Source organism: Mustelus asterias, chromosome 10 (assembly GCF_964213995.1).
Source record: "Mustelus asterias chromosome 10, sMusAst1.hap1.1, whole genome shotgun sequence".
Taxonomy (NCBI): Eukaryota; Metazoa; Chordata; class Chondrichthyes; order Carcharhiniformes; family Triakidae; genus Mustelus; species Mustelus asterias.
In genome coordinates this window covers 106,621,896-106,648,209 of record NC_135810.1, presented here as the reverse complement: position 1 = coordinate 106,648,209, position 26,314 = coordinate 106,621,896, and the positions used below count along the sequence as shown (strand labels likewise).

Below are 26,314 nucleotides of genomic sequence, written 5' to 3'. Positions count from 1 at the left end.
AGGTTGGGTAGGCTGGGCTTGTTTCCACTGGATTTTAGAAGAGTTGAGGGGTCACTTGATAAGATCCTGAGCTGTCTTGACACGTTGCACGTGGAAAGAATGGCTCCTCTTGTGGGTGAGCCCTGGACGTGGGGGTACTGGAATTCTTAATGTGCCTGTGGTAACCCATCGTGCTATGTAGGCATGTTCACTTACAACCTTTTATACCATGAAAATACTTGACCTTCTGAAAGATGTTACAATGCAAGTGGAGTGCATTTATTTTTTAAAAATAAAACTTGGCTGTTTAAAATGTATGTTATTTCGATGCATTAACCTCGGAGGATTTGACAGCCAAAAATAACTTGGGTTTAATAGGAGCATACCATGAGTGCTGTTTCTAATTGCTCCCACGTTGTTGATTTGGTAGCTACAGTTTTTTAAAAATCAAGTGGTAATCGATAGCTGAGCGCTAAGAACTTATTTCCTTCTGGGAGAAGTGCCAGTTCTCCACTCGGCATCTCTGTTAATTGCTGTGATGAACAGTTCGCAAAGAATGAGGAAGAATCAATATCTTGCTACTCTGCTTCACTTAACAAAGACCCCTGTGAGCCATGTCACTGACCTTATTTGTAATTCCTTTTCTTGTATTCTTTTTATGTTTAATGTCAATTGCTTGTTCATCATTCATATGTTATAACTAGGGGGGGGGGGGGGAGGGGGGTTGGCTGTTGGCTGCTTTCAATAATTGTATGGCTTAGACATTGACTTATTAAGTTTGTTTTTGTGTATTTGCAGACAGAGTCCGACATGGGCCTCAGTTCATATCAACAGAAAGCGTAAGTATCTTGGCTCCTTCTGCCAGATGATGACAAATCCCAAGACAAAGTTTAAATTTTAAAAACAAGTTCTTAATTTTCTGAAAGATAAATTGTGTATTTTGATTTCATTCTGGTTTAATTTGTAAACTTGTGGTTTCAGCCATCCACTGTTTTCCCATTTCCTGCTTTCCCCCAAACCTCGTCCGTTTGAAAAACTAATTTGTCATGACTACCTTTGTGTGATGCCCTTCATTACTTATTGCCTAGATTTGCGATTTCTGATGCATTCATTAAGCCCTTTATGTATCTCTAAAGCTGTCAGGAGTTCATGTTTTAACAAATTTGAACTCCAGGTTAGAAAAATCTTAACATAGATCTTTGTTAACTTTCCCATTAGCCCTTATCAAATGGTATTGCTATATTTTGAGACAAACAATGGGATATAACGTCATGGTGGCCTGATTTGCAACTATGTAAATAAATAGTGACTGGATCCAGGAACATCCGTTCCGAATTATATGTTGATGTGCATGAGTTCTTCAGTGTGCCCGAAAGCAGAACCAACTTCATGACATACAATCTGAAGGCATAAAAAGTACTGACTTACAGTCTATCTACACACAATTACTTGAAGCGGAATTTTTAATCTTCAAAAATTTAGTTGTGTAAACCTGTACGCCCATTTAAAATTCCTGGGTTGATGCAAATATGTAGTTCAGTTGCGGAGAAATAACTGAGCACCAAAATATATTAAACTGTTCTGGACAAGTAAATTCCAACATTTCAGGTCAATTTATTTCCCTCTTTGAAAATATTTTATATTGTGGAGCTGGTTAAGGATTGATCCCACTTTTCTGATCGTTTGCATGTCTAACTTCAACGTTAGCTGATTTCCCTCCCCCCACAGGGTTTGGTAGTTTGCCTCCCCGAATTATTCTGATGTTGGTTGCAGGTACTGCGTTGTGTGGTTCCATGGGATATCTTGAGATAGGCAAGAGTTGGAGCAGGCTGAGTAAACTTCGGTACATGTCCTGTTTCATTCTGCTGCCTTCACAATTGGATTAATGGGCAAAGGTAGTACCCCAGCACAGGGGTTAAACTTTAAGCAGATAAGTGGCAACGCGGATGAATTTGGGGAGAGAATTTGAGTAAGACTCACGCACTTGAATGGTCTGCTGCAATTGGAGTGGCGATGATACGTGAGCGACGTCAGCAGTGAAGGGTTTACTACAAGTCTAGTAAACTTTGGGGTTGCACACAGGATTAGGCTCTACCATGAGGAATATGATGAGTATCCTTGACTTGGATTTGGCTGCTAGATGCTCATGTAGGTCAGTGAGGACTTTTGTGAAGTGCCACTGAGTTGATGTGGGGCAGTGTATTGGCTCAATTGGAGTTTTGAAAGTTGGGGTCTGAAGGTGAAAAAGGCAAACATAAGGATATTATGGTGGAGAGACTGAAGTGACTGTGCAGATGCTTAATATTGTATTAGTCAGAGAGATCTGAGATTATTGTGGGGCCTGAAGCTAGACTGAGGGTAGAACAAGATACTGAGGTTATCAAACAATCTCAGTTCAAGGGTGGAATTGGGAAGGAGCCAAGCTGGTGGCAGGGGTTGAAGGTGATGTATCAGCCTTCTTTTGAGTTAAAGGAAGGGGAGATTCATTAGCTAACGTTGAGTTCAATATGGCTTCTCTGTAGAAACCTGAATTCTGTTTCTTTCTGCACAGATGCTGCCAGACCTGAGGTTTTCCAGCACTTTGGAAATCTGAAGCAAGAACAGTATTTTACTTTTTATGTTGACATAGAAGCTGTTTGTGGATGGGTTGGGAGCAACAATGAAAAGTTTATTGCCTGGTACTTAAAGCTGAATTTAAGTCTGCAGATGAGGGACAGCATATAGATAATGAAGAGGAGGGAACAAAGGGAAAATTCTTGTGGAGATTTAAGAGGTAATGATGCCTGCAGTAGGAGAAGCTAGAAATGTTTTAGATGTGTTCAGACTAGGAAGAATGAAATCCATGCAATATAGATTTATTTAAATCCTGTACCTTGCTGATTTGTAAATGCATTAAGCTGAGTTCATTGCAGATAGCATACTCTACGCTGAACTCTGGTGCTTGCTATCTAATAAATTTGGTTTTGGCACAACAACCTACTTTGAAATATTTGGTTTGTCAAACATTCTGAATAATTCAGCATGTTACTATACCTATCTGATACACAGCATGCCAAAATTAAACAATTCCCTGTAAGTCACAGCACTGGTTTACATAGTGTTGATGGTTCAAAAGGCCATTTCCCATTTGAACTTGTTTGTACGTTTGGATAAGTTTGTCATCTTCAACACTATGCGGTAATGTCCCTGCATACGATGTAATGCAGCAGTCAGCTCCTTGCTTGCCACCAACTTGCATTGTATTGCTTAGTGTTTTTAAGAGTATGCAAAAAGAAAAAACCCTTTAATGTCAATTTGGATGAGAAATCCAAGAAGTATATTCTCAAAAGAAAAATTTGCACGAGTGGAAAAATCTTAATTATAGAAGTCTTCAACATAATGTACAGTTTACTGCTGGCATGATGCTTGGTGTGTCAGCAGCCACATTACGTAGACTCCATCTAGTATACAGAGGGCTACATTAGTTTTCATATTGCCTGTAGAGTTGATACAGTATTCAAATCTTATCTGAAAGGATAAGAATATAATGTACAGATTTTTGGGGGACAAGATGAATTATTTTTAAAATTAGTCAGTTGTCCAGGCATTAGTCTAAAGACCAAGGAAACCCGAGAGATGATTCTGCTTTCCAGTAAACTTCAAAATCATGGAATGATACCACATAGAAGGAGGCCATTGGGCCTGTCACACTGTGCTGACCTTGGAGCTATTTAAATAATTTGTTCCCCGGCTCTTCCCCATAGCCCTGCAAATTTTTCTGCTTCAATTACTTATCCATCTCTAATAGCACCATCAATTCGGGCATATATTTCAGATCACTAACTCGCCACATAATGCTTTTTCTTTATGACCTCTAGGACCTTTGCTTTTCACCTTGTCCAGTAGCTACCAAGCCTTCTGCTACTGGAAATTTTATCTTATTAGAACAGAGAGAATTCCATTTCCTCTAGTCTCTCCTCATAAAGAAGTCCTAGTAAAATTCCTCTGCACTCTATCCAAAGACATTTACATCCTTCCAAAGTTTTGTACCTGGAATTGAGCATAATACACTCAGTTTAGGCCTAACCAGTGTTTTATGAAGTTCTGCCATAACCTCCTTGCTTTGTACTGATGCCTCCAGTAAAGCCATGGATTCCATATGCTGCCATCAAAGATTTGTATATGTACACTGCTGGGTCTCTGGTTCCAGCCCACCCTTTAAATTGTGTCATTTAGTTTATGCTGCCCCTCCATTCTTTCTATCAAATTAAACACTTCACAACAAGTTTCTTGCCTGCCCATTTCATGGATCTATCATTGTTTTCCTGAAGTCGGTTACTATTCTTATCAATCTCATTACCTTTGAGTTTTATCATCTGATCTGCAGACTTTGAATAATGGCCTATGCACCCAAGTCCTTGTAATTGATGCATATCAAAAAGGTCAACAATCCTAATACAAATCTCTAGAATACAGCTTCTACATCCCTCCAGACTGGGAAAAACAGCTGTTTGCCTGTCCCTTAGCCAATTTTGTTTCCAAAGTACAACTGTCATTTTAATATCCATGGGTTTTAGCTAACAATATATAATGTGGTTCATGTTATATACCCTAATGAAAGCCCATATACCTATTAACTGTACTATCCTCATCAGCCCCCTCTCTTTCTTCGTCAAAGAAGCCAATTGGGTTAGTCAAATATGATTTGCCCTTAACAAATCCATGTTGACTGACCCTACTGTCAGATTTTTCCCTTCCCTGTTTTTTTTTGAACGGGTGTAAAATTCTTCTGGCACCACTTCCACATCTAAAGAGGATTGGAAGGTTGTGACTGAGCCTTTGAAATTTCCATCCTTTGTCTAACTCAACCAACTAGGATACACTGGATGACTTGCCTGTTGTCAACTTACCTCTTATACTAATATTCAATACTGCTACATTGGTAGCATCTTCTCTAGTGAATAAATATGCAAACTACTCCTTTTGTACATCAACCGTGTTCTTGGCCTCCATTTTCCTTTTTGGTCCCTGCTTGTCACACTTGTCTTTGGGCTATCCTTTTACTGTTTGTTTATGAAACACTTGGGTTGCTTTTTTATTGTAGCTGCTGATCTATTCTTGTGCTCTTTTCTTTGTCCCTTGAATTTAGATCTGCTCTGTACTTTCTGTATTTGGCTTGTTTTCCTACAGTGTTAGCAACTTAGCATTTGTCATAAACCTTCTTGTCTCCTTATCTTCCCCCACCCCTTAAAGAGTATGTTCCTCGATCCAAACTATTCGTCCTCCTTTGAAGACCTCCCATTATTCAATTACTGTTCAGCCTACACATCATTGTTTCCATCCACCTAGGCCAGATCCATTTGGACAAAACTGATGGAAAATTGTAGGTCAGACATCCCTATATCTGCAACACCAATCCCAGGGCATTCTCTTTTCCACTGGCAATTTGCTGTCCTTGTATTTTATCACAGTTGATCTAAAAATAGGTGTGGTTGCTCAGGTGATCTAATCTACAAGACTTGATGAAACTGGTAAGATGTGTGTGTGCTGTTTAAGATTCATTTCACGAAATAGCAAGCAGATGTATTTGGTCAGAAGCATGCCATTAGGATCACCTTTAATACCCAATTAACTCGCATGGTTTTCTATTTGTTGAGTGTATTTAGTTTACCTGCTCCTGTTTATTTTTTTGCTTTAATCTGTTCCCAATCATCACTTCTTCCCTTCTCTACTGCTCATTTCACATCATCCCTGCCCGAGCAGCCAATCTAATGCCTCCAACTCGATTTTTCAAGTTTGCTGATGACATCACCATAGTGGGTCAGATCTCGAACAATGAGACAGAGTACGGAAAAGAGATAGAGAATCTGGTGAATTGGTGTGACGACAATAATCTCTCCTTCAAAGTCAGTAAAACAAAGGAGATGGTCATTGACTTCAGGAAACATAGTGGAGGACAGGCCCCTGTATACATCAATGGGGACGAAGTAGAAATGGCCGAGAGCTTCAAGTTTTTAGGCGTCCAGATCACCAACAACCTGTCCTGGTTCCTCCATGCCGATGCTATAGTTAAGAAAGCCCATCGATGCCTCTACTTTCTCAGGAGGCTAAGGAAATCTGGCATGTCCACTACGACTCCCTCCAACCTTTACAGATGCACCATAGAAAGCATCCTTTCTGGATGTATCACAGCTTGGTATGGCTCCTGCACTGACCAAGACCGGAAGAAGGGTTGTGAACAAAGCCCAGTCCATCATGCAAACCAGCCTCCCATCCGGCTCTGATGAAGGGTCATCCAAACTTGAAGCATTGGCTCTATCCTCTCTCCATAGATGCTGTCAGGCCTGCTGAGATTTCAGATAATCAGTATTCTGTAATTTGATTTCTGTGTCTGTTTGCACTGTTTGAGAACAGATATCCACTCCATCTGACGAAGGAGCTGTGCTCCGAAAGCTTATGGTATTTGCTACCAAATAAACCTGTTGGACTTTAACCTGGTGTTGTGAGACTTCTTACTGTGCTTACCCCAGTCCAACGCTGGCATCTCCAGATCGAGATTTCAGATTCCAGCATCAGCAGTATTTTGCCTTTATCCCATCCATTGATACTGTCCACTATTCCTGCTGTCTCAGAAAAGCACCCAGCATAATTAAGGACCCCACACACCCTGGACATGCTCTCTTCCACCATCTTCCGTCAGGAAATAGATACAACCGACTCGAGAGCAGCTTCTTCCCTGCTGCCATCGGAATTTTGAATGGGCCTCCCTCATATTGTGGTGTTCTTTCTCTACACCCTAGTGATTAACAATGGTGCCTCAGTGCCAGGGACCCAGGTTTGATTCCCGGATTGGGTCACTGCCTGTGTGGTGTCCATGTTCTCCCCACGTTTGTGTGCGTTTCCTCCCGGGTGCTCTGGTTTCCACCCACAGTCTGAAAGATGTGCTGGTTAGGTGCAGTGGCCATGCTAAATTCTCCCTCCGTGTACCTGAACAAGCACCGGAGTGTGGCGGCTAGGGGATTTTCACAGTAACTTCATTGCAGTATTAATGTAGGCTTACTTGTGACTAAAACTTTAAAAACTTCACTTTAGTTATGACTGTAACACTACATTCTCCCTTCCTTCTCTATGAACAGTGTGCTTTGTCTGTATAGCGTGTAAGAAACAATACTTTTCACTGTATAACAATACATGTGACAATAAATAAAATCAAAATGCTATCTGACTCCAACTCTCGTACATAGTGGGGGATATACATGAACAGCTTGAGGCTTAATTGCGCAACAGTAACCGTCATTAAATATCAATCCATGTGATGTAGCCTCTTATGGTGCCTCTGAGGTCTGAGCACATTATAGAATGAACCTGCCACGTTTTTGAGCTTTCCATTATGTTCTCCTAAAATACAAGGCTGCTGAAAACCACAATTTGCTGAAACCTATTGGGTCTTTTTTAGTGTCCACCCCTCCTCCCCGCCCTCTGCCAGCGATTCATTTATTTATGTGAATGGTGTTGGGTAACATTCCTGACTATTATATTTGAATTTAAATATACAAGAACAATTGTATTTTTTGCTTTTTGTTGTTGATTCCATAGAGGAATGCTGTTTCCTCGACAACAGACAGACTGTATTAAACATGGTTGATTCAGAGGTGTGCCAGATTGTTTGACCTTCCTGGGAATTTTGGCCTGGAGCTATGTTCTTTCACATGTTTGTTCAAATAATTGTGAATTGTCTTTTATTTTCATTTGATTACTAGTGTTACTGGATTTATCTGGGCACCCATAAAAATAACTTGCAGTGTGAATTCAATGTAATCTGCCATGTTGAAAATATTGGACCCATTAGGGCTTTTCCTGTGAAAGATGGTATCGCTTAGAGAGAAAAATGTATCTATACAGCAGTTTTCGCAAATAATTGGGCCGTAGCTTTCTGAATCATAGAACCATAGAATCCCTAGAGTGCAGAAGGAGGCCATTCGGCCCATCAAGTCTGCACCGACTTTTCAAGAGCACCTTTACTGTATCCCCCTAGCCCCACATATTTACCCTGCTGGTCCCCCTTTAAAGTTAAAGTAAAAGTTTATTAGTAACAAGTAGGCTTACATTAACGCTGCAATGAAGTTACTGTGAAATTCCCTTAGTCGCCACATTCTGGTACCTCTTCGGGTCAATCCACCTAATCAGCATGCCTTTCGGACTGTGGGAGGAAACCGGAGCACCCGGAGTAAACCCATAGCAAAACAGGGAGAACGTGCAAACTCCAGACAGTGACCCAAGCCGGGAATTGAACCCAGGTCCCTGGCGCTGAGGCAGCAGTGCTAACCACTGTGCCTCTGTGCTGCCCTAACCTACATCTTGGGACACTAATGGCACCCATCTAACCTGCACACCTTTTATGAAGAGATCAATATAGGGAGAAGGCATTATGTAAGAGACACTTGCTTTAACTCCTATTTCTGATTTTTCAAGTAGTGCAATAAATGTTTACTTGAGATCTCATTAAGCACAGCGAGACACTAGAAGGCTGCTCATTTATTTATGATATGAACCAAGCAATTAAGGAGTGTTGGCAAAGTAGTTTTCTATTGAGAGTAAACTCCACTTTTGTAAACCAATCCAAATAAAATAGTAATTTATGGTAGCAAAAGATGAACGGATGTATTGACGAACAAGATGTTGTTGACCCATAGAATGTGCAAGAATATTCGTTCCTTGGAAATTGTTTAAAATATGGAGCTATAAATTCCTGGATTTTAAACTAACAATCACAGCAGAATTGATTGCTGTCCATGTTGCGTCGCAACTCCCATGGCATTTTTAAATTTCTTAAAATTTGCTGTGCAAATCTTTTCTTTGGTCTAGGTAGCTATCCTTATCTAACTAATGTTGACCATGCCACTTTCATGCTTTTTTGGCAGAACAAGTCAGGAGTAGCAAAATTGATGGTGGCCGTTTTAGTCTTTAAAAGATTAACTTATTGCCTGGGGTTTGGGGTAGAGGGGGTGGGATTGTCGAAGAGGTATTTCCTGGCGGTTTACCAAAATTGATTGATTTTTTTGTATTGTAATTCATCTCTCTGCAGTTCCCTTGTGGTTATTATTGATCTGCAGTGCAGAAGGAGGCCATTTGGCCCATTGAGCTGGCACTGACAACACTCCCACCCAAGTCCTATCCCTGTGCCATATCTATGTATTTTTCTAGAGTTCAGAAATTAGATATCTGAATGACAAAATTAAAATGGGATTTGTCTTAAAACTAACTTCCTGACAGACCCTTGAATCTGGTTTCTTTTGGAGTAGCTGCAAAGAATATTTGTTCATGTAAATCTCAATTGGAAACTTGATTGAAATAAAGGCTTTAGAAATGCATTTTTTAAAAGACAAAAGTACCTTGGAATGGTGACAACCTCGAGTGTTCTGGTTGGTGCAGTACTACACCAGGGATGCCTTCCACTTTTTTTTTTGAAACATTGTTTTGGATTGATGTAAAGGTTGTCCATTGTATTTGGACCGATGCCTTCATTTTGATTTGATTTGGATTTTGATTTGATTTATTGTCGTCATGTATTAGTATACTGTGAGATGTATTGTTTCTTGCACTCTATATATAGACAAAGCGTACCGTTCAAAGAGTACATGGAGGAGAAAGAAAAGAGGATGCAGAATGTAGTATTGCAGTCATAGCTAGGGTATAGAGAAAGATCAACTTAATACGAGGCATGTCCATTCAAAAGTCTGATGGCAGCAGGGAAGAAGCCGTTCTTGAGTCGGTTGGTACATGACCTCTGACTTTTGTATCTTTTCCTAACGGAAGAAGGTAGAAGAGAGCATGTCTGTGGTGCATGGGGTCCTTGATTATGCTGGCTGTTTTTCTGAGGCAGCATTCGTATAGTTCATATATGAACTACTTGCACTTTTTGCTATTTAAGCAGATTTTTTGGATTTTACAATTGAGATGTGTCTCATTTAGAAGTTTTATTTTGTATTGAGATGTAACATTATCAGTGATAAGAATCTGTTGTAAGTTTGTGTCAGCATTGACTGCATGTGGACAGGATTTTGAGGGATTTGTCTTAAAACTAACTTCCTGACAGACCCTTGAATCTGGTTTGTTTTGGAGTAGCTGCAAAGAATATTTGTTCATGTAAATCTCAAAAGCTACAGAGTTTAGTTTTGTCATGCAAGGCAATTTGAACTTGAAGCAATGGAAGTAATACAAAATAGTGAAGAATACATTTTGTGAATCGGTAGTGCCTTTAACTCCATTACTAAACCTGAACAATTCTGAGTTGTGTTTAAACATTTGTTATTATATAGTTAACCGGTGATTTTTTTTAGAAGATAGAAGTACCTTGGAATGCTGACAATCTCAAATGTTTTGGCTGGTACAATACTACATTTTGTGTTTAAGAAAAAATGTTTTTTAATTTTTTGGATGCGCGCAATCCTTTTAGATTTCCTCATGTGGCAAAAGAAAGGGGCCGGTTTGTGTGTAGCTTGTGTGGGAACATTTGTGTTGCTATGTGATCTCAGCTTTCTGAACGTGAAGGATTCCAATCCTCTTGCTCATCAAACACCACTCAGTATATTTAAGGTTTGATGACATGCTTACTGAATATCCAAATCTTTTTAGCCATAAGTTTTCCACTTTGTGCAATTTGTGATTTTTTTTTTTCTGCATTTGACTTTTTTTAAAACAGCCAGCATCCGAGTACTTTGCCAATTACCTCAATGTCAACAAAATGAAGAAGATGGTCATCGACTTCAGGAAGCATAGTGGAGGGCATGCCCCTGTCTATGACTGTGGGGGCGAAGTAGAAATAGTCAAGAACTTCACGTTTCTAGATGTCCAGATTACCAACCAGCTGTTCTGGTCCCTCCATGTGGACGCTATAGTTAAGGAAGCCTACCACTACTATCTCAAGACTAGGAAATTTGGCATGTCTGCTACAACTCTCTTCAACCTTTACAAATACACCATAGAAAGCATTCTTTCTGGTTGTATCACAGCTGGGTATGGCTCTCGCTCTGTCCAGGACCACAAACTACTAAGGATCGTGAGCGAAGCCCAGTCCATCACTCAAACCAGCCTCCCATTCATTGACACCGTCTACACTTACAGCTGCTTTGGAAAAACAGCCAGTATAATTAAGGAACCCACGCATCCCGGACATACTCTTCCACCTTCTTCCATCGGGAAAAAGATACAAAAGTCTGAGGACATGTATCAACCGACTCAAGAACAGCTTCTCCCCTGCTGCCATCAGAATTTTGATTGGACCTACCTTGCTCTACACCCTAACTATGACTGTAACACTACATTCTGCACCCTCTTTTTTCCTTCCCTAATGTATGGTATGCTTTCTGTATAGCGTACAAGAAATAATACTTTTCACTGTATACTAATGTGACAAATCAAACCTATTCAAGAAAGTAGAAAACTATAGTTTTAATGTCTGTAAAAGTATGAGAGCCCATTATTAAGGAGGTAGTAGCAGGACATTTAAAAATTCATAATACAATAAGGCAGAGTCAATATGGTTTTGTGAAAGGAAATGTTAAATTTATTATTTTGAGTAAGTGGCAAGCAAAGTGGACATGGGGAAAAATACATTAAGTCGGTGCAGCATCAAAGGTTGCTACACAAACTAAGAGTTCATGGTGTAGGGAGTAATATATTAGCATGGATTGAAGATTTTGCTCGCAGAAAGTGTAGATTGAGAGAGAGATGGTTCATTTCTGGGTTGGCAAGCTGTAACTAGTGACGTGCTGCAGGGGCCTCAACTATTTGCAATCTATATCAGTGACATGGATGAAGGAACAATGCATGGTTGCTAAATTTACTAATGATGCAAAGTATGAGGGAAGTAAGTTGTCAAGATGATGCAAGGGATTTGGGTTGAGTAGGCAAAAGATTTGGTCGACTGGTGTGTAATGTTGGAAAATGTGAACTTCTCAACTTGAACAGGAAGAATAGAAAGCAGTATATTCAAATGAAGGTGGGATTAAAGAACTCCACAGTATAGAGGGATCTAGGTGTCTTGAGTGTCTCTCAAAGGGTCCAATAAGTGATTAGGAAGGCAAATGGAATTTTGGTTTTTACTGTTAAGAGAAGCAAGCATAAAAGTAGGAGAGGTGCTGCTGTAGCTGTACAGACTATAGTTTTGAAGTCCTTGAGCTATAATTGCATTTGAATCTGTTTGGAGAAAGTTCACAACTAATTCCTGTTGAAAGGGGCTATCTAATGAAGAAAGGTTGAGGAGATTGGGCCATTATTACATGTTGGTGTTTAGAAGACTGAGATGTGATGTTATTGAAACGCAAGATCCTGAAGGGATGTGATAGGATGATTATGACGAGGAAGTTTCCTCGTGAGGGAGTCTAGAACTAGGGGATGTAGTTTACAATGTAGCGGGTGGGGGGGGGGGCGGTCACATTTAAAGACTTATCTAAGATTTTCTGAGTCATTAGTCTGTAGAATTCTCTTCCCCCAGGAGTGGTGGAGGCAGTCATTGGATATATTCAAGGCAGATTTGCGGAGATTTTTGTTTGATTGAAGTTATGGGGGGTGGATTTGAGGCCAAAGTCGTGGGATCAGCCATGAGCATATTGAATTGCAAGCAGGCTAAAAGGGCCAAATCACTGACTCCTAATTCTCTGTTCTCTTCAAACTGATTGTAACCACTTTGAAAATTAAGTGATGTTAGAATTATAGAGGAAGTCCATTTTTAAAAATTTGGATCAATTGTCTGTATCCTTGCAGCAGGGAAACCATCTGTTAGAACATTTTTTATGGTTTGAAGCAGGCATGAGGAATTGTAAAGTACTAGGAAAGAGGTCATATCACAGTATAAAGTGGTGGCTAGTGTTCTGCTCCTAATTAGAATCTTGGAATTTGGGAATAAACAAAGCTAAAGGAGATATGGATAAAATGAAAACTCAGGAAGGTGGCATATGCAAACTAGTATATTCACGATGAAGGGAAGGGTGGTAAAAAGAAGCCAGACAGTATATAGCAGAAGTATTATTACATGTATACCAATTTATTAGAACAAGCTAGAGTGCCATGGACTGATTGATTAGTCCTATATTTTAAAAAAAGATATTGAATAAGTTCAGGTTTATCATTGGCGGTAGAAAAAGACAGTAAGAAGTTTAACAACAGGTTAAAGTCCAACAGGTTTATTTGGTAGCAAAAGCCACACAAGCTTTCGGAGCTCTATGGTTCTATGATTTCGGAGCTCCAAGGTAGAAAAAGATGCATCTTTACTCCTAGATGTAGATGAAAAATCTAAACTACAAAAGCACTGATTTATAATGGATGGTTATGTTCACCAAGATTTTTTTTTTGTATAACTGTGTGTGATTGTGGGTAAAGCAGGAGGCGTAATGTATTTGGATTTTCAAACAGCCATTGACATACTGCTGTGGGTGAGAGTGAGACTGTTGGTGGATATGGATGATGTGGAGATGCTGGCGTTGGACTGGGGGTAAACACAGTAAGAAGTCCAATAACGCCAGGTTAAAGTCCAACAGGTTTATTTGGTAGCAAAAGCCACTCGCTTTCGGAACAGGCTGTTCCTTCAGGTGGGTGGGAGTTTGATCACAAACGGCACAAAGACACAAACTCAATTTACATGAATAATGATTTGCAGCTAATCAAGTCTTAAAGGTACAGACAATGTGAGTGGAGGGAGCATTAAGCACAGGTTAAAGAGATGTGTGTTGTCTCCAGACAGGACAGCTAGTGAGATTTTGCACATCCAGGCAGGTTGTGGGGGTTACAGATAGTGTGACATGAACCCAATATCCCAGTTAAGGCCGTCCTCGTGTGCGGAACCTGGCTATCAGTCTCTGCTCAGCGATTCTGCGCTGTCGTGTGTTGTGAAGGAGAACTTCACAAAAGTGCCGCCTTGGAGAACGCTTACCCGGAGATCGGAGGCTGAATGCCCGTAACTGTGACCTGTCGAGATGTGCAAAATCTCACTAGCTGTCCTGTCTGGAGACAATACACATCTCTTTAACCTGTGCTTAACGCTCTCTCCACTCACATTGTCTGTACCTTTAAGACTTGATTAGCTGTAAAGACTCACATTCCAATCATTATTCATGTAAATTGAGTTAGTGTCTTTGTGCCCTGTTTGTGATCAGAACTCCCACCCACCTGACGAAGGAACAGCCTGTTCCGAAAACTAGTGACCTTTGCTACCAAATAAATCTGTTGGACTTTAACCTGGCGTTGTTAGACTTCTTACGGTGGATATGGAGTCAGGACAGCTAGCAATCTGGGTACAGAACAGAAAATCATGGCCTGAATTTTGTGCCCTTTGGGCATGGGCACCTGGTGGGCCTGGAAAGGAGTGGGAAATGCACTTCCGGCCACAATCCCTGGAATGTGATTCCACATTCGCTAGCCAATTAATGGACAGCCAGCATGAAATGTGTACTGGGGCTCTGCTGCCGGGAAGGGAGGGTGCCGACTGGCACTTCTACTGCTGTAGCAGAACTGTCTCTGGGTGCTGCAGACCTCTACAAATTAAATGTGATGAAAAGCCACAGCAAGCTGTCTAGGCAGCATATTTAAACACCAACCTCAATCCCCAGACAACTTTTAAAATTTTATTTCAGCCATGACATCTCATGAAAAGGCTGCCCTGGCCAATTGGCCCAACCATAAAAGTAGACAGGAACACGAGTAGCTTTCAATTGGCCCCTCAATGGGCTGAATTGCTTGCTTGGTTGTGGGCTTCCATCTTTCTTGCATGACCACAGATTGAAATATCACGAGTGCACATTGACTTTGGGGGTATATGCCTGAGTCCTCTTGTGGGATTGCGTGTGCCCACCCAATAACCTACAATTTGGGTCCATGTGTAGGGTTGATCTTCTGCCTGCTCAAAGGTGGAAATTGGCATTGCGCACCAATGCTGTTGTTCACAATTTACATTAATTCTGGGAAATGAAGTACAAGTTTGCAGACAACAGCAAATTAGAGTTGTAGTTAATGCATAGGAATAATGTGACGAAGTAGACGGAAATACTTAATGAACTTACAGAATGGATACACAATTAGCAAATGAATTTCAATAGTGAGAGATGGTGCACTTTGGTAGGAATAGTTAGGATGCCAGATTCTGCTTGGCTAATGGTCTAAATTGGGTAATAGAGCAAGAGTACAGAGACCAATTCAAATACTGAAACTGCCATGATGCGATTTGAACTGACGTTCCCCAGTTTATTGATCCAAGCCACTGGACTAGTTCAATTGTGTAATGTCAAGCCCCTAAAGAAAAGGTGGAATTTATTTGAAAACCAGCCTCCTCTGTGTCTCTTTGTAAAGTGAAGTGAGCAAGAAAATGATCAACACAGACTCAGCAATCATCAACAATCTGTGTTTGCATATTACCTTTTAATGTAAGAAAATGTTCCAAGGGGTTTTACAAGAGCATTACAAAACAAAATAAGCCACAAAAAGAGAATGGGTCAGGTGACCAAAAGCTTGATAAAAGCAGGTGGGTTTAAGGAGTGTCTGAATGGAAAAGTTTAAAGTTTATTTATTAGTCACAAGTAGACTTACATCGACACTGCAATGAAGTTACTGTGAAAATTCCCTAGTCACCACACTCGGGCGCAAGTTCGGGTACACCTGAGGGAGAATTTAGCATGGGCAATGCACCTAACCAGGTATGTCTTTCGGACTGCGGGAGGAAACCGGAGCACCCAGAGGAAATACAGGAAGAATGTGCGGAGTTTGCACAGCGTGTGACTCAAGCCAGGAATCAAATCCAGGTGCCTGGAGCGATGAGGCAGCAGTGCTAACCACTGTGCCATTAAAGAGGTGTATCGAGGATGTTCCAAAGCTTGGGGCTGCAGCAACTGCAAGGCACAGCTGCCAGTATTGGAACAACTAAAGTCAGGAATTCTGAGGCCAGAATAAAAGGAACATTGAAATCTGAGAGCTTTTGGGGCTAATGGAGATGAAGACTGGTCATGGAGGGTTTTAGGAACAAGGATGAGAACTTTAAAATCAAGATATTGCTTGTCCAGGAGCCAAAGTAGATCAACAAGAACAGAGATGATGGATGAATGGGACTTGATGCAAGTTAGGATAAGGCAGCAGAGTCTTGTGGAATGAAGAGAATAGGAAACCAGACAGGAGAGCATTGGAGTAGTCGAGGGTAATAAAGGCATGAATGATGGTTTCAGCAGCAGAAAAGCTGAGATAGGGTGAAGTGCTGATATAGAGGTAAAAATATGCAACCTTAGTCATGACGCACATGTAATCGGAAGCTTATCTCTGAGTCAAATGTGACGCTATGATTGCAGAGAGACTTATTTTTACCCTCATGGGATGTGGGCGTCAAAGGCAAGGCCAACATTTGTTGCTCATCCCTAATTGTCCTTGAACTAAATGACCTTGAAGAGTTGGTCACATGTAGGCCGGGCCAGGTAAGGATGGCAGATTTTCTTCACAAAAGGATATTAGTGGCAATCAGTTCTAGATTTTATTAATTGAATTTAAATTCCCCCAGCTGCTGTGGTGGTATTTGAACCCGTGGACCCCAGATCAGCCTCTGGATTTACTGGTCCAATGACATTGCCACTATGCTAATGTCTCCATCGCCTCAGGCTATTGTCGGGGTGAGGAATGGAGTCAATAGCTCGGGACTGGAGTTTGGATTGGGGATGTAGAACAATGGCTTGGGTCTTCCCAATATTTAATTGGAGGAAATTTCTGTTCACCCATAGGTTTAACAACAAGGAGTTGAGTAAAATGGTGATGAGGTAGGGCTGGGTGTTGTCAGCACTGCCGTCGGCGGGGGGGGGTTTGGCCCTTCGAACTTGCTCTGCCATTCATTACGATCATGGCTGATCATCCAACTCAATAGCCTAATCCTGCTTTCTCCCCATAACCTTTGATCCTATTTGCCCCAAGTGCTATATCTAGCCACCTCTTGAATACATTCAATATTATGGCATCAACTAGTTCTTGTGGTAATGAATTCCACAGGCTCACCACTCTTTGGGTGAAAAAATGTCTCCCCACCTCCGTCCTAAATGGCCTACCCCGAATCCTCAGACTGTGGTACTCTTTAAAAATGGAATTTACCCAGTTAGTGCATTGATTCAGTGTATTCCACCATTTGGATAATTACTATATTGTCTTGTGCAATGTATTTTTCCTTTAATCTTTTGAATACAGTTCTTCATGTACAGTTCTTCAGAGATTCAGATGAGGTTATGTCGAGCACTTGGTGTCAGTGCACCAGGCAATGCATTCCAACTATTCTAGAATCTGCAAGTATGTCCACTTGGCTTCAGACAGCTGTCAAGTGCAACATTGATTCATCCAAATTCCAGGTGTAACTATGCCCCCTTCAGTTAAACGTGTTGGCTAGCGTTACGTCATTATTTTATTATTATGGAGGTCAGTTTAGCTCTGTTGGCTGGACAGCTGGTTAGTGATGCCTCCTCAGCCTTGCCCCTTGCCTGAAGTGTGGTAATCCTCAGGGTTAAATCGCCACCAGTCAGCGCTCTCCCCTCAAAAGGGAGAGCAGTCTATGGCCATCTGGGACTATGGTGACTTGACTTTGGTTTAAATATGGTGTGTGCCATGCAAATAACTAGAGGTGGTTCACAGTGCAGAGATACAAAAAACAGTGTTTACTAAAATGGATCTGATTTTAAATGAGCAGTCTAACTCAGTTTGCTTAGGATTGAAGGTAGGCAGAGTAATGAAAAAACAATCATCTGTGAATCATTGGTAATGAAAATAGGAGAGCTTGCAAATAATTGTTCTTTATAGCAGCTCCCCACTCAATTGGCAGGTCATAACCTCAGTTCATAGCCCTGTTTCCACATGGTTCTCCTGTAGAAATTATGGTGAAAGATTGAAAGTTAACAAATAAACACCTGATTTTAGCCATTTTCATTGTGGAGAATAATACTGAAATTTCAGCTGTGGCCAAGTTGCACAATATGGATATGGTGTTGAGGCCACACGAGTAGTTTATTGAAGTCCCAAAACTGCAGCTGAAAAGAAAAGGTGAGCTGATTTAGTTGGAGTTTGAAGGTAACAGCTTAAAGTAATTTAATGTTTACCTTCAAATTTTTTTGAAACATCAGGTAATATTTAAATTATGGGGAGATAAAACCGGTCTGCCCTTTGCTTTTAACTACGTAATCAGCTGGGTCACAGCTATTTCATAAACACTTGCCAAATCACGAGCTAATAAATTAGTCATCATGCTGCCTAGAAGGTAAGTTATTGATGACAGCTGAAAAGTGGCAGACTGGGATTGGTTGTTTCAGATGGGATGTTCCAGCTACTGGAATGTAATTGTGTGTCTGCATACACCTTAATGCAGCAGCGGAAATATTTCAACAACATACTTTAATTGCAGTGCAAGAAAATATGATAATAGATGACTAGCAGTAAAGTACATGTGGTTCTATTGGCATTCCAATTGGTGGTTTGAGCTTTGCTTTGACCTTTACTCTTGTGGTGCAGAAGCGGTGATTTGGATGAAGTCCATAATGCTGACAGTCATTTTACCTTGTATAACTTTTTAAACTATTTCTTTTCATGTGTATACTTCATGGGGGCAACCTGGTTGAGATGAAAATGTTTTCATGTGGCTAAATATTACCAGTGTTTTGAGGCAGAATGGATCAAGTCACCCACAAGCTGAGTAATTGAGCCTTGCATCCCAAAGAAGTTGGGTTAGATCTCAAGTTATCTGGTTTAGTGACTTTTTAAAAAAAAATCCGATCTGCAGTTGAATTTGAGAAGCTAATGGTAAACTGCCGTCTTGAATCGCTGCATTCCACGTGGTGTAGGTACAGCCACAGTGCTGTTAGGGAGGGAGTTCCAGCAACAGTGAAGAGAGTCAGATATGTGTAGCTGAGGAGGGGGCAGAACATGGAGGATGGTGTTCCCATGTATCTGCTGTTTTTGTCCTTCTAGATGGTAGCTGTCATGGGATTGGAAGGAATCTTGGTGTGATGCTGCAGTGCATCTTGTAAATGGTTGACACTGCCACTGGTGGAGGGAGTGAATGTTGTGGATGGCGGCGATCAAGTGAGTTGCTTTGTTCCAGATGATGTGGAGGGTCGAGTTTTGTTGGAGCTGCACTCATCCAGTCAAGTGACGAGTATTCCATCAAACTCCTGACTTGCGCCTTGTAGACGGTGGACAGACAGTAAGGAGTCAGGAGGGAGTTACTCCGCACAGGATTCCTCACTTCGGACCTGCTCTTGTAGCCACCGTATTTATATGACTTGTCCCATTCAGTTTATGGTCAGTTATAATCCCCAGGATAATCGTGGAGAATTCAGCAATAGTAGTGCCATTGAATGTCAAGGAGAAAGATTGGATTATCTCTCTAGAGATTGTCATTGCTTGAAACTTAGTAGCAGATAATATTCACGCCACACATCAGTCCAGGACTGAATGTTGTCGAGGTATTGCTGCATTTAGGGACGGCCTGCATCAATGTCTGAGGAGTCTTTTGGTGTAGAACTTTATGCAATTGTCAGCACCTCTGATGTTATGATGGAGGGCAGGTCACTGATGAAGCAGCTGAAGAGAGTTGGGACTTGAAAAAATTTCAAATTTAAAAATCACATAAACTGCAAGCTGAACCTTGGTCACACAGGGAAAGCTATGTGCAAATGACAGGTTTTGCTTAAAGTAAGTTCAGATAAGGCTCAAGGACTATCTAATCGAATGATGTGCAGCTGCAGTTTGTCTGCCCATTAGAACAAGGAACAATGGAAAGGGATGATGTGGCGATGCTGGCGTTGGACTGAGGTGGGCACAGTAAGAAGTCTCAACATCAGGTTGAAGTCCAACAGGTTTATTTGGAATCACGAGCTTTCAGAGCGCTGCTGCTTCATCAGGTGAGACTCACCTGATGAAGGACAGCGCTCCAAAAACTCGTGATTTCAAATAAACCTGTTGGACTTTAACCTGGTGTTGTGAGACTTCTTACAATGAAAAGGGAGGTTGATACACCATTGGTCAGAGATATAGCTATCATTTCATGATGATATAACATGCACAAGTTTTAATTGGACATTATACCCTTGTGCTTGATATAACCTTAACTATGATTGGGGAGAGAACTCCTATTCTTTTATTTGTAATACTAATTACTTATAACCGATGTTGAGACTTTAATTATCTTTGTATTTCTGAATTTTTCTCTCTGAATGCCCTGAATGGGCGTTCTGGGTCATGTAGCTGGCTATAGTAAAGTTCATCTTGAAAGCACTCTGTTACTTTGTTTGGCTACTTGAGGGGAACGATAGATTTTAAATATAATAAGAAAACCATCGTAACAGGCGTAGGATGCAAACCTAATGAACTGCAGAGGTGTCCTGGAGCTGACATGACTGACCTCCACGAACCACAACCATCTTCCTTTTGTAATCAATATGACTCCAATCAGTGTAGTTTCCCATTGATTCCAGTTTTGGAGTCTTGAGGGCAGTCAATCTTGCCTCTGAAGTTCAGCTCTTTTGGCCATATTTAGCCTAAGGCTGTAATAAGGTCAGGAACCAAGTGACCCACATTTGACTTTTTTTGTTTCTGCGATCACTTGGCTCTATTGCATGCTGTTTGGCAGGCAAGTAGTCCTGTGCTATAGCTTCACGGGTTGGTGCCCCTCTCATGTATGCCAGATGCTGCTCTTGGCATGCTCTCCTGCACTTGAACTAGGGTTGATACCCTGGTTTGATGGTAAAGTTAAAGTGGGGGACATGCTGGACCATAAGGATATAGATTGTGATTATATACAACTCTCCAACTGATGATGGTCCACAGCACCTCCATGGTCGCCCAGTTTTGAGTTGCTAAATCTGTTGGAAATTTATCCCATTTGGCACAGTGGTAGTGCCACACAATACAATGGGGGGTATCCTCAATGTGAAGATGAGACTTTGTCTCCACAAGAACTGTGCAGTGGTCACTCTAGCCAATCTGCGGCAGGCAGGTTAGTGAGGATGAGGCCCATATGTTTTCCCCTCACTCGTTCCCTCCCCATCTGCTGCAGACCCATAGCAGCTATGTCCTGTCGGGCTGGGTCAATAATGGTGCTACCAAACCACTCTTTTTGTGATGGACAATGAAGTCCCCCACCTGGAATACATTGTGTTAGGGTGGGATGGGGTAAGTGTTGAACTAATGCCATGAGACTTTGTGGTGAGAACTTCAGGGCAACTATCTATCTCTCAACTATATACCACTTATTGGTTTGTCCTGTAGGCAGGGCAGGACATCGCCAGGGATAACGACAGTGGTGGCTTGAGACATAAGACATGATTCCATGAGCATGATTAACAGATGATCAGGCTGTTGCTTGATTAGTATGTGGGACAGCTCTCTGAATTTTTGCCAAAGCCCCTATATGTTATTAAGGAGAACTTTGCAGGGTTGACAGGGCTGTGTTTGTCATTGTTGTTTCCAGTGCCTAGATCAATGCCAGGTGATCCGGCTGTTTCATTCGCTTTGTAGCAGTTTGATGCAACTGAATGACTTGTTAGGCCATTTCCCAGTGCAGCATTGCTGTGGGTCTGGACTTGCATGTAGGCCAGACCAGGCAGGATGGCAGATTTCTTCCCTTAAGGGCATAGTGAACCAGATGGGTTAATATGACAATGTTTCATGGTCACGAATACCGTGACTACCTTTTTAATTCCAGATGTATTAATTGAAATTAAATTCCACCAGCTGCTGTGGTGAGATTCAAATCTGTGTCCTCTAGAATACTATTTCGTGACATCACCACTATGCCACTGCCTCCCCAATAAGTCGAGAGATGGCATTGGAAGTTAGCTATCACATCTCTGGATTGTGGGGATGGGGAGTGCAGTTGATGAGGAACCTCTTGAGTATCCATGTTTAAGCAAATATTTGGACATCTGATGTGCCGATATGGCTATGATGTGATTTCCTTCCGATGGCTCTTTTGACCAAACTTCAACTGCAGCACACTACAACGGTTCAAAGTTAGAAGACCTTGTACCTCTGACTTTGGGAAAGATGAGCATTTGTTTTAATTTTGTAGGGCTTCCATTTGAGCATATACTTTGAGGCTGAAGAAAAGAAAACTAAACTAATAGTGTTTTTAGTGTATCTGCTGGTTGCAGCCTGTTTTGCCTCCTGACTGTGAAACATGGTCTCTCTGCAGGTCAAGTGCATGTGTCTCACCACTTAACCTGGAAATAACTAACGATCAGGAAAACTGCATTTGAGTTCTTGAGTCACTTCTTTACTTTCCCTTCATTGACAGTAAATTAATTTCTTTCTCTTCACACCCGACTGCAAGCTGTCACCAACTCATCCACATATCCCATCCCATAATCAATTCTGCCGCCTTAATTTAGTCTAGCTGCTAATGCAGTTCCACCTTTGTCTTTGTGAATACCTGCACTAGTAACAAACATTGATTGCAACTGGTGGATATTTTCGTTGGAAATTCCTGTTCTTAAAATTGGGGGGTATAGCATATTGAGGTTGCAATGTTGGAAAAGAGGGAGAGTTACATCATTTTGGTGCTTCAACAGTACGCTACAAGGAGTGAAACTGATGGGGTCTGGGGCAGGAAAAGAGTGAGTGGTGTATGCGGAATGGTTATTCACAAGATCTGGTAAGGGTTAGTGCAAGTGTTATTGTCATGTATTAGAATACAGTGAAAAGTATTGTTTCTTGCGCACAATACATTGTGGCATTGGTTATCAAAGCTCTTGGCTCTGGAATTCCCTCTGTGAGCTGCTTGCTCCTCCTGTTACTCCAGGATACTCCTTAAATCCAAGTGTTTGGTTATCTGACATGATGTCTGTCCTTGCCTCTGTATCGTTTTTGTTGTCTGATTGTGTTTCTGGTAAAGTCTGTGTTTAATAAATGCAAGTTGTTGATATTATTTCATCACCTTGAGTGTTTTTATTTGTATCTAAGCAAATATCTTGAGGTGTAGGTTGTGGTATGATCCAACAATCCAAAATTTTACCTGCTAATTTTTTGTGGAGATTAAGAGGAATAATTGCCTGTGATTACAACATGAATAGCTAAAAATGGCATGGTGAATCTGGTAATGAAATTGTTGCATAGCTAAATATATCTGAGTCTGGCCTTCATGGTTTGTAGCTGATGGCAGTGAATTGTTGTATTCTGCATCATGGTTCCTATGATTTTTGTCTAATGTTAACAGCATAGATGGGGAACATTCAGCTAATTATGTCTAAACTGTCCCTTTTGAAGGAGCCATTGTACTTAATCCCTCTTTTTACTTGTCCATAACTCTGTAAATTCTTCATTGTCAAGTGCTTGTACCACTTGTTCTGACATTATTTATGGAGTGGGCTTCCACCTCTTTTCAGGCAGAACATTCCAGATCACAACAGAACATTTCTCCATCTTCCTTCATCTTCCTTCTAGACCTTCATCACAGGTTAGCCCATGACCTTGTTATTGACCCACTCAATAGGGGAGTTGTGTTTCTCTATCTGCTCTTACTGATGGTGTGGAGATGCTGGTGTTGGACTGGGATGGGCACAGTAAGAAGTCTCTCAACACCAGGTTAAAGTCCAACAGGTTTACTTGGAATCACAAGCTTTCAGAGCGCTGCTCCTTCATCAGGTGAGTGGAGGTTAGTTCACAAACATAGCATATATAGGCAAAGACACAATTGCAAGATAATTGGAGATTGTAATGTGAAAAATGGTTGGAATGCGAGTCTTTACAGGTACAAAGAGTGTGCGTGGAGAGAGGGATGATCACAGGTTAAAGAGGTGTGAATTATCTCAAGCCAGGACCGTTAGTAGGATTTTGCAAACCCAGGCAGTATGGTGGGGGTTACAAGTAGTGTGACATGAACCCAAGATCCCGATTGTTGATATCAGTCATTCTCAATAACATCCTAGCAAACCACCACCTTTCTAAAACCATGCCATCTTTCCTGAATTTTGGTGCTCCCTTTGATCAGTGGGCAGCAATGTGGCACAGTGGTTAGCACTGTTGCCTCACAGCACCAGGGACCCGGGTTCGATTCCCAGCTTGGGTCACTGTCTGTGTGGAGTCTGCACGTTCTCCCCATGTCTGCGTGGGTTTCCTCCAGGAGCTTTGGTTTCCTCCCACAGTCTGAAAGACGTGCTGGTTAGGTGCATTGACCCGAAACAGGCGCCGGAGTGTGGCGACTAGGGTAATTTCACAGTAACTTCATTGCAGTGTTAATATAATCCTTACTTGTGACGAATAAATTAACTTTAACTTTTTACTTTATTATAAAATTCTTACATCTTTTATTCCTCCTGTTATTATAAACCTAAGTAACCCATAAGGTTTGTTTAAAAAGAATCTCATCAACTTATCTATAAAATACTAAACACGGGCTAAAAATTATTGTAATTGTAGTCGGATTAACTAGGATTGCTATTTTCCTTTTATTTTCATTTATTTATCCTTTTGTATTTTCTAAAAGTTGAGCCTAAAATCCACATCTTTTTGTAGCTGTTAATCAGTGTAAACAATTACCTCAAAACATTGATAAATATGGCTTTGCGAATGGCCCTGCCAATTTCTACATAGTATTCAATATGTGCTTGGAGCATAGAAGCTACAAATGTTAGGTTTTAAAGCATTCACCACCTGGAGAATGCTTTGCTACCATGTATACTTGGTAATCTCTCTTACCATCTGTAAGCAGCAAGGTTTACAACACAAGATTGCTGTATTTGTATTATGCGTGTAAATTAACCCTTGAGTCTAATTGTGCACAAATTGCTAGTTGGGATATTTTTTTTAAAAAACCGTCAAACACAATCACTTCAGATGAAATGCGATTTGTAGTGAAGTTTTGTTGAACTGTATTTGTGTGTAAAGTGGTGTACAGTTAGTCTAGGCCTTGTTCTCAAGTCCTAATTCTAGATAACATTTCAGTCCATGGTCTGACTGTAAAGCGCATTCCTGTGAGTGTTTCAACATCATCTTGTTTCCAACACATCACTTTTAAAAGCAAAGATATCGAGCTCAAAATTGGGAGTGCACTTTCTGTTTAATGACCAAGTCGGGCTGAAAATATAAATTGGTCGGTCAAGATGTGGCATCTATTAAAAGGCTGCTTTCAGAGTTATTGCATAGTGTTTAGTCATCATCTGTATCTTGGAACTGTGAAATTTAACAATATATAACTTCTTAAAAGATATTCTTGCTCATAATAAAGGTACTGATTTTGTGCAAGTGTGAGTCCCCTTGCACAGTAACTATGCGTTTCAACAATAGCCTGTTGATCACCAACAATCTGTCCTGGTCTCTCTTTTCTCTCTCTCTCCCCCCCCTCCCCCCCCCTCCTCCCCCCCCCCCTCCTCCTCCCCCCCCCCCCTCCTCCCCCCCCCCCCCCCTCGTTGATCTTTCTCTACACCCTCGCTATGACTGTAACACTACATTCTGCACTCTCTCGTTTCCTTCTCTAAGAACGGTATGTTTTGTCTATATAACGTGCAAGAAACAATACTTTTCACTGTTAATACATGTGACAATAATAAATCAAAATAAAGTCTATAAACATTTGGTTGTCCCACATTACAATGAATTTTACCAGAGATGGGACTTGCATTTAGAAAATGAGATGATTTTGACCATTGTATAACATTTAATTTAGAGTTGAACTAAAACCAAATCTGAATCATAAAACTTGTGAAAGTTGGAGCTAGGGTGGCTCAATGTGTATTTGATGCATATTGATCTGAACTTGGGTGCACAGGCATAGTTTAAAAAAAAAAAGAACTTTAGTCACAAGGAAGGTCTAGTACACTGCAATGAAGTTACTGTGAAATTCCGCTAGTAGCCACAGTCCGACACCTGTTCGGGTCAATGCACCTAACCACGTCTTTCAGAATGTGGGAGGAAACTGGAGCACCCGGAGGAAACCCCCACAGTCACTGGAAGGATGTGCAAACTCCACACACACACACACACACACACACACACACACACACACAGTGACCCAAGCCAGGATTCGAACCCAGGTCCCTGGTGCTGTGAAGCAGCAGTGCTAACGCTAGCTACTGTGCCGTTCAAAGTTTGCAGACAACCACAGATTGGAAAGTATTAAAACAGTAAGGAGGATAGTAACAATTTTACAGGACCTAGACTGATATTGCTGGTGAAGTATAGCACCAATGAGTGAAGTTAATGTAAACTAAATGGTTCATTTCTAAAGAGGACGCAGGTATCGAGACCTGAGGATGTAGATGTACACAAAAGGTTTGAATGTGGAAGGGCAAGTTGAAAAAGATATTAAATCTTTGTAAGGCACCAGTTAGGCCCCTGTTGGAGTATTGTACCCAATTCT

At 41.1% G+C, this 26,314-nt stretch overlaps 1 protein-coding gene across 4 annotated transcripts in view; it reads left to right on the top strand.

Moving 5' to 3' along the window:
• Window positions 1–26,314, top strand: part of tmem131 (transmembrane protein 131) — a 177,892-nt gene that overhangs the window by 48,171 nt on the left and 103,407 nt on the right. For 3 of the 4 annotated variants that reach the window (XM_078222384.1, XM_078222386.1, XM_078222385.1), the window contains one exon: window positions 778–818. In XM_078222384.1, the coding sequence (XP_078078510.1) occupies window positions 778–818 (41 nt within the window). Of the gene's footprint in view, window positions 1–777; window positions 819–23,342; window positions 23,414–26,314 lie in introns of all 4 variants that reach the window. The other variant, XM_078222387.1, reaches the window with a different exon arrangement.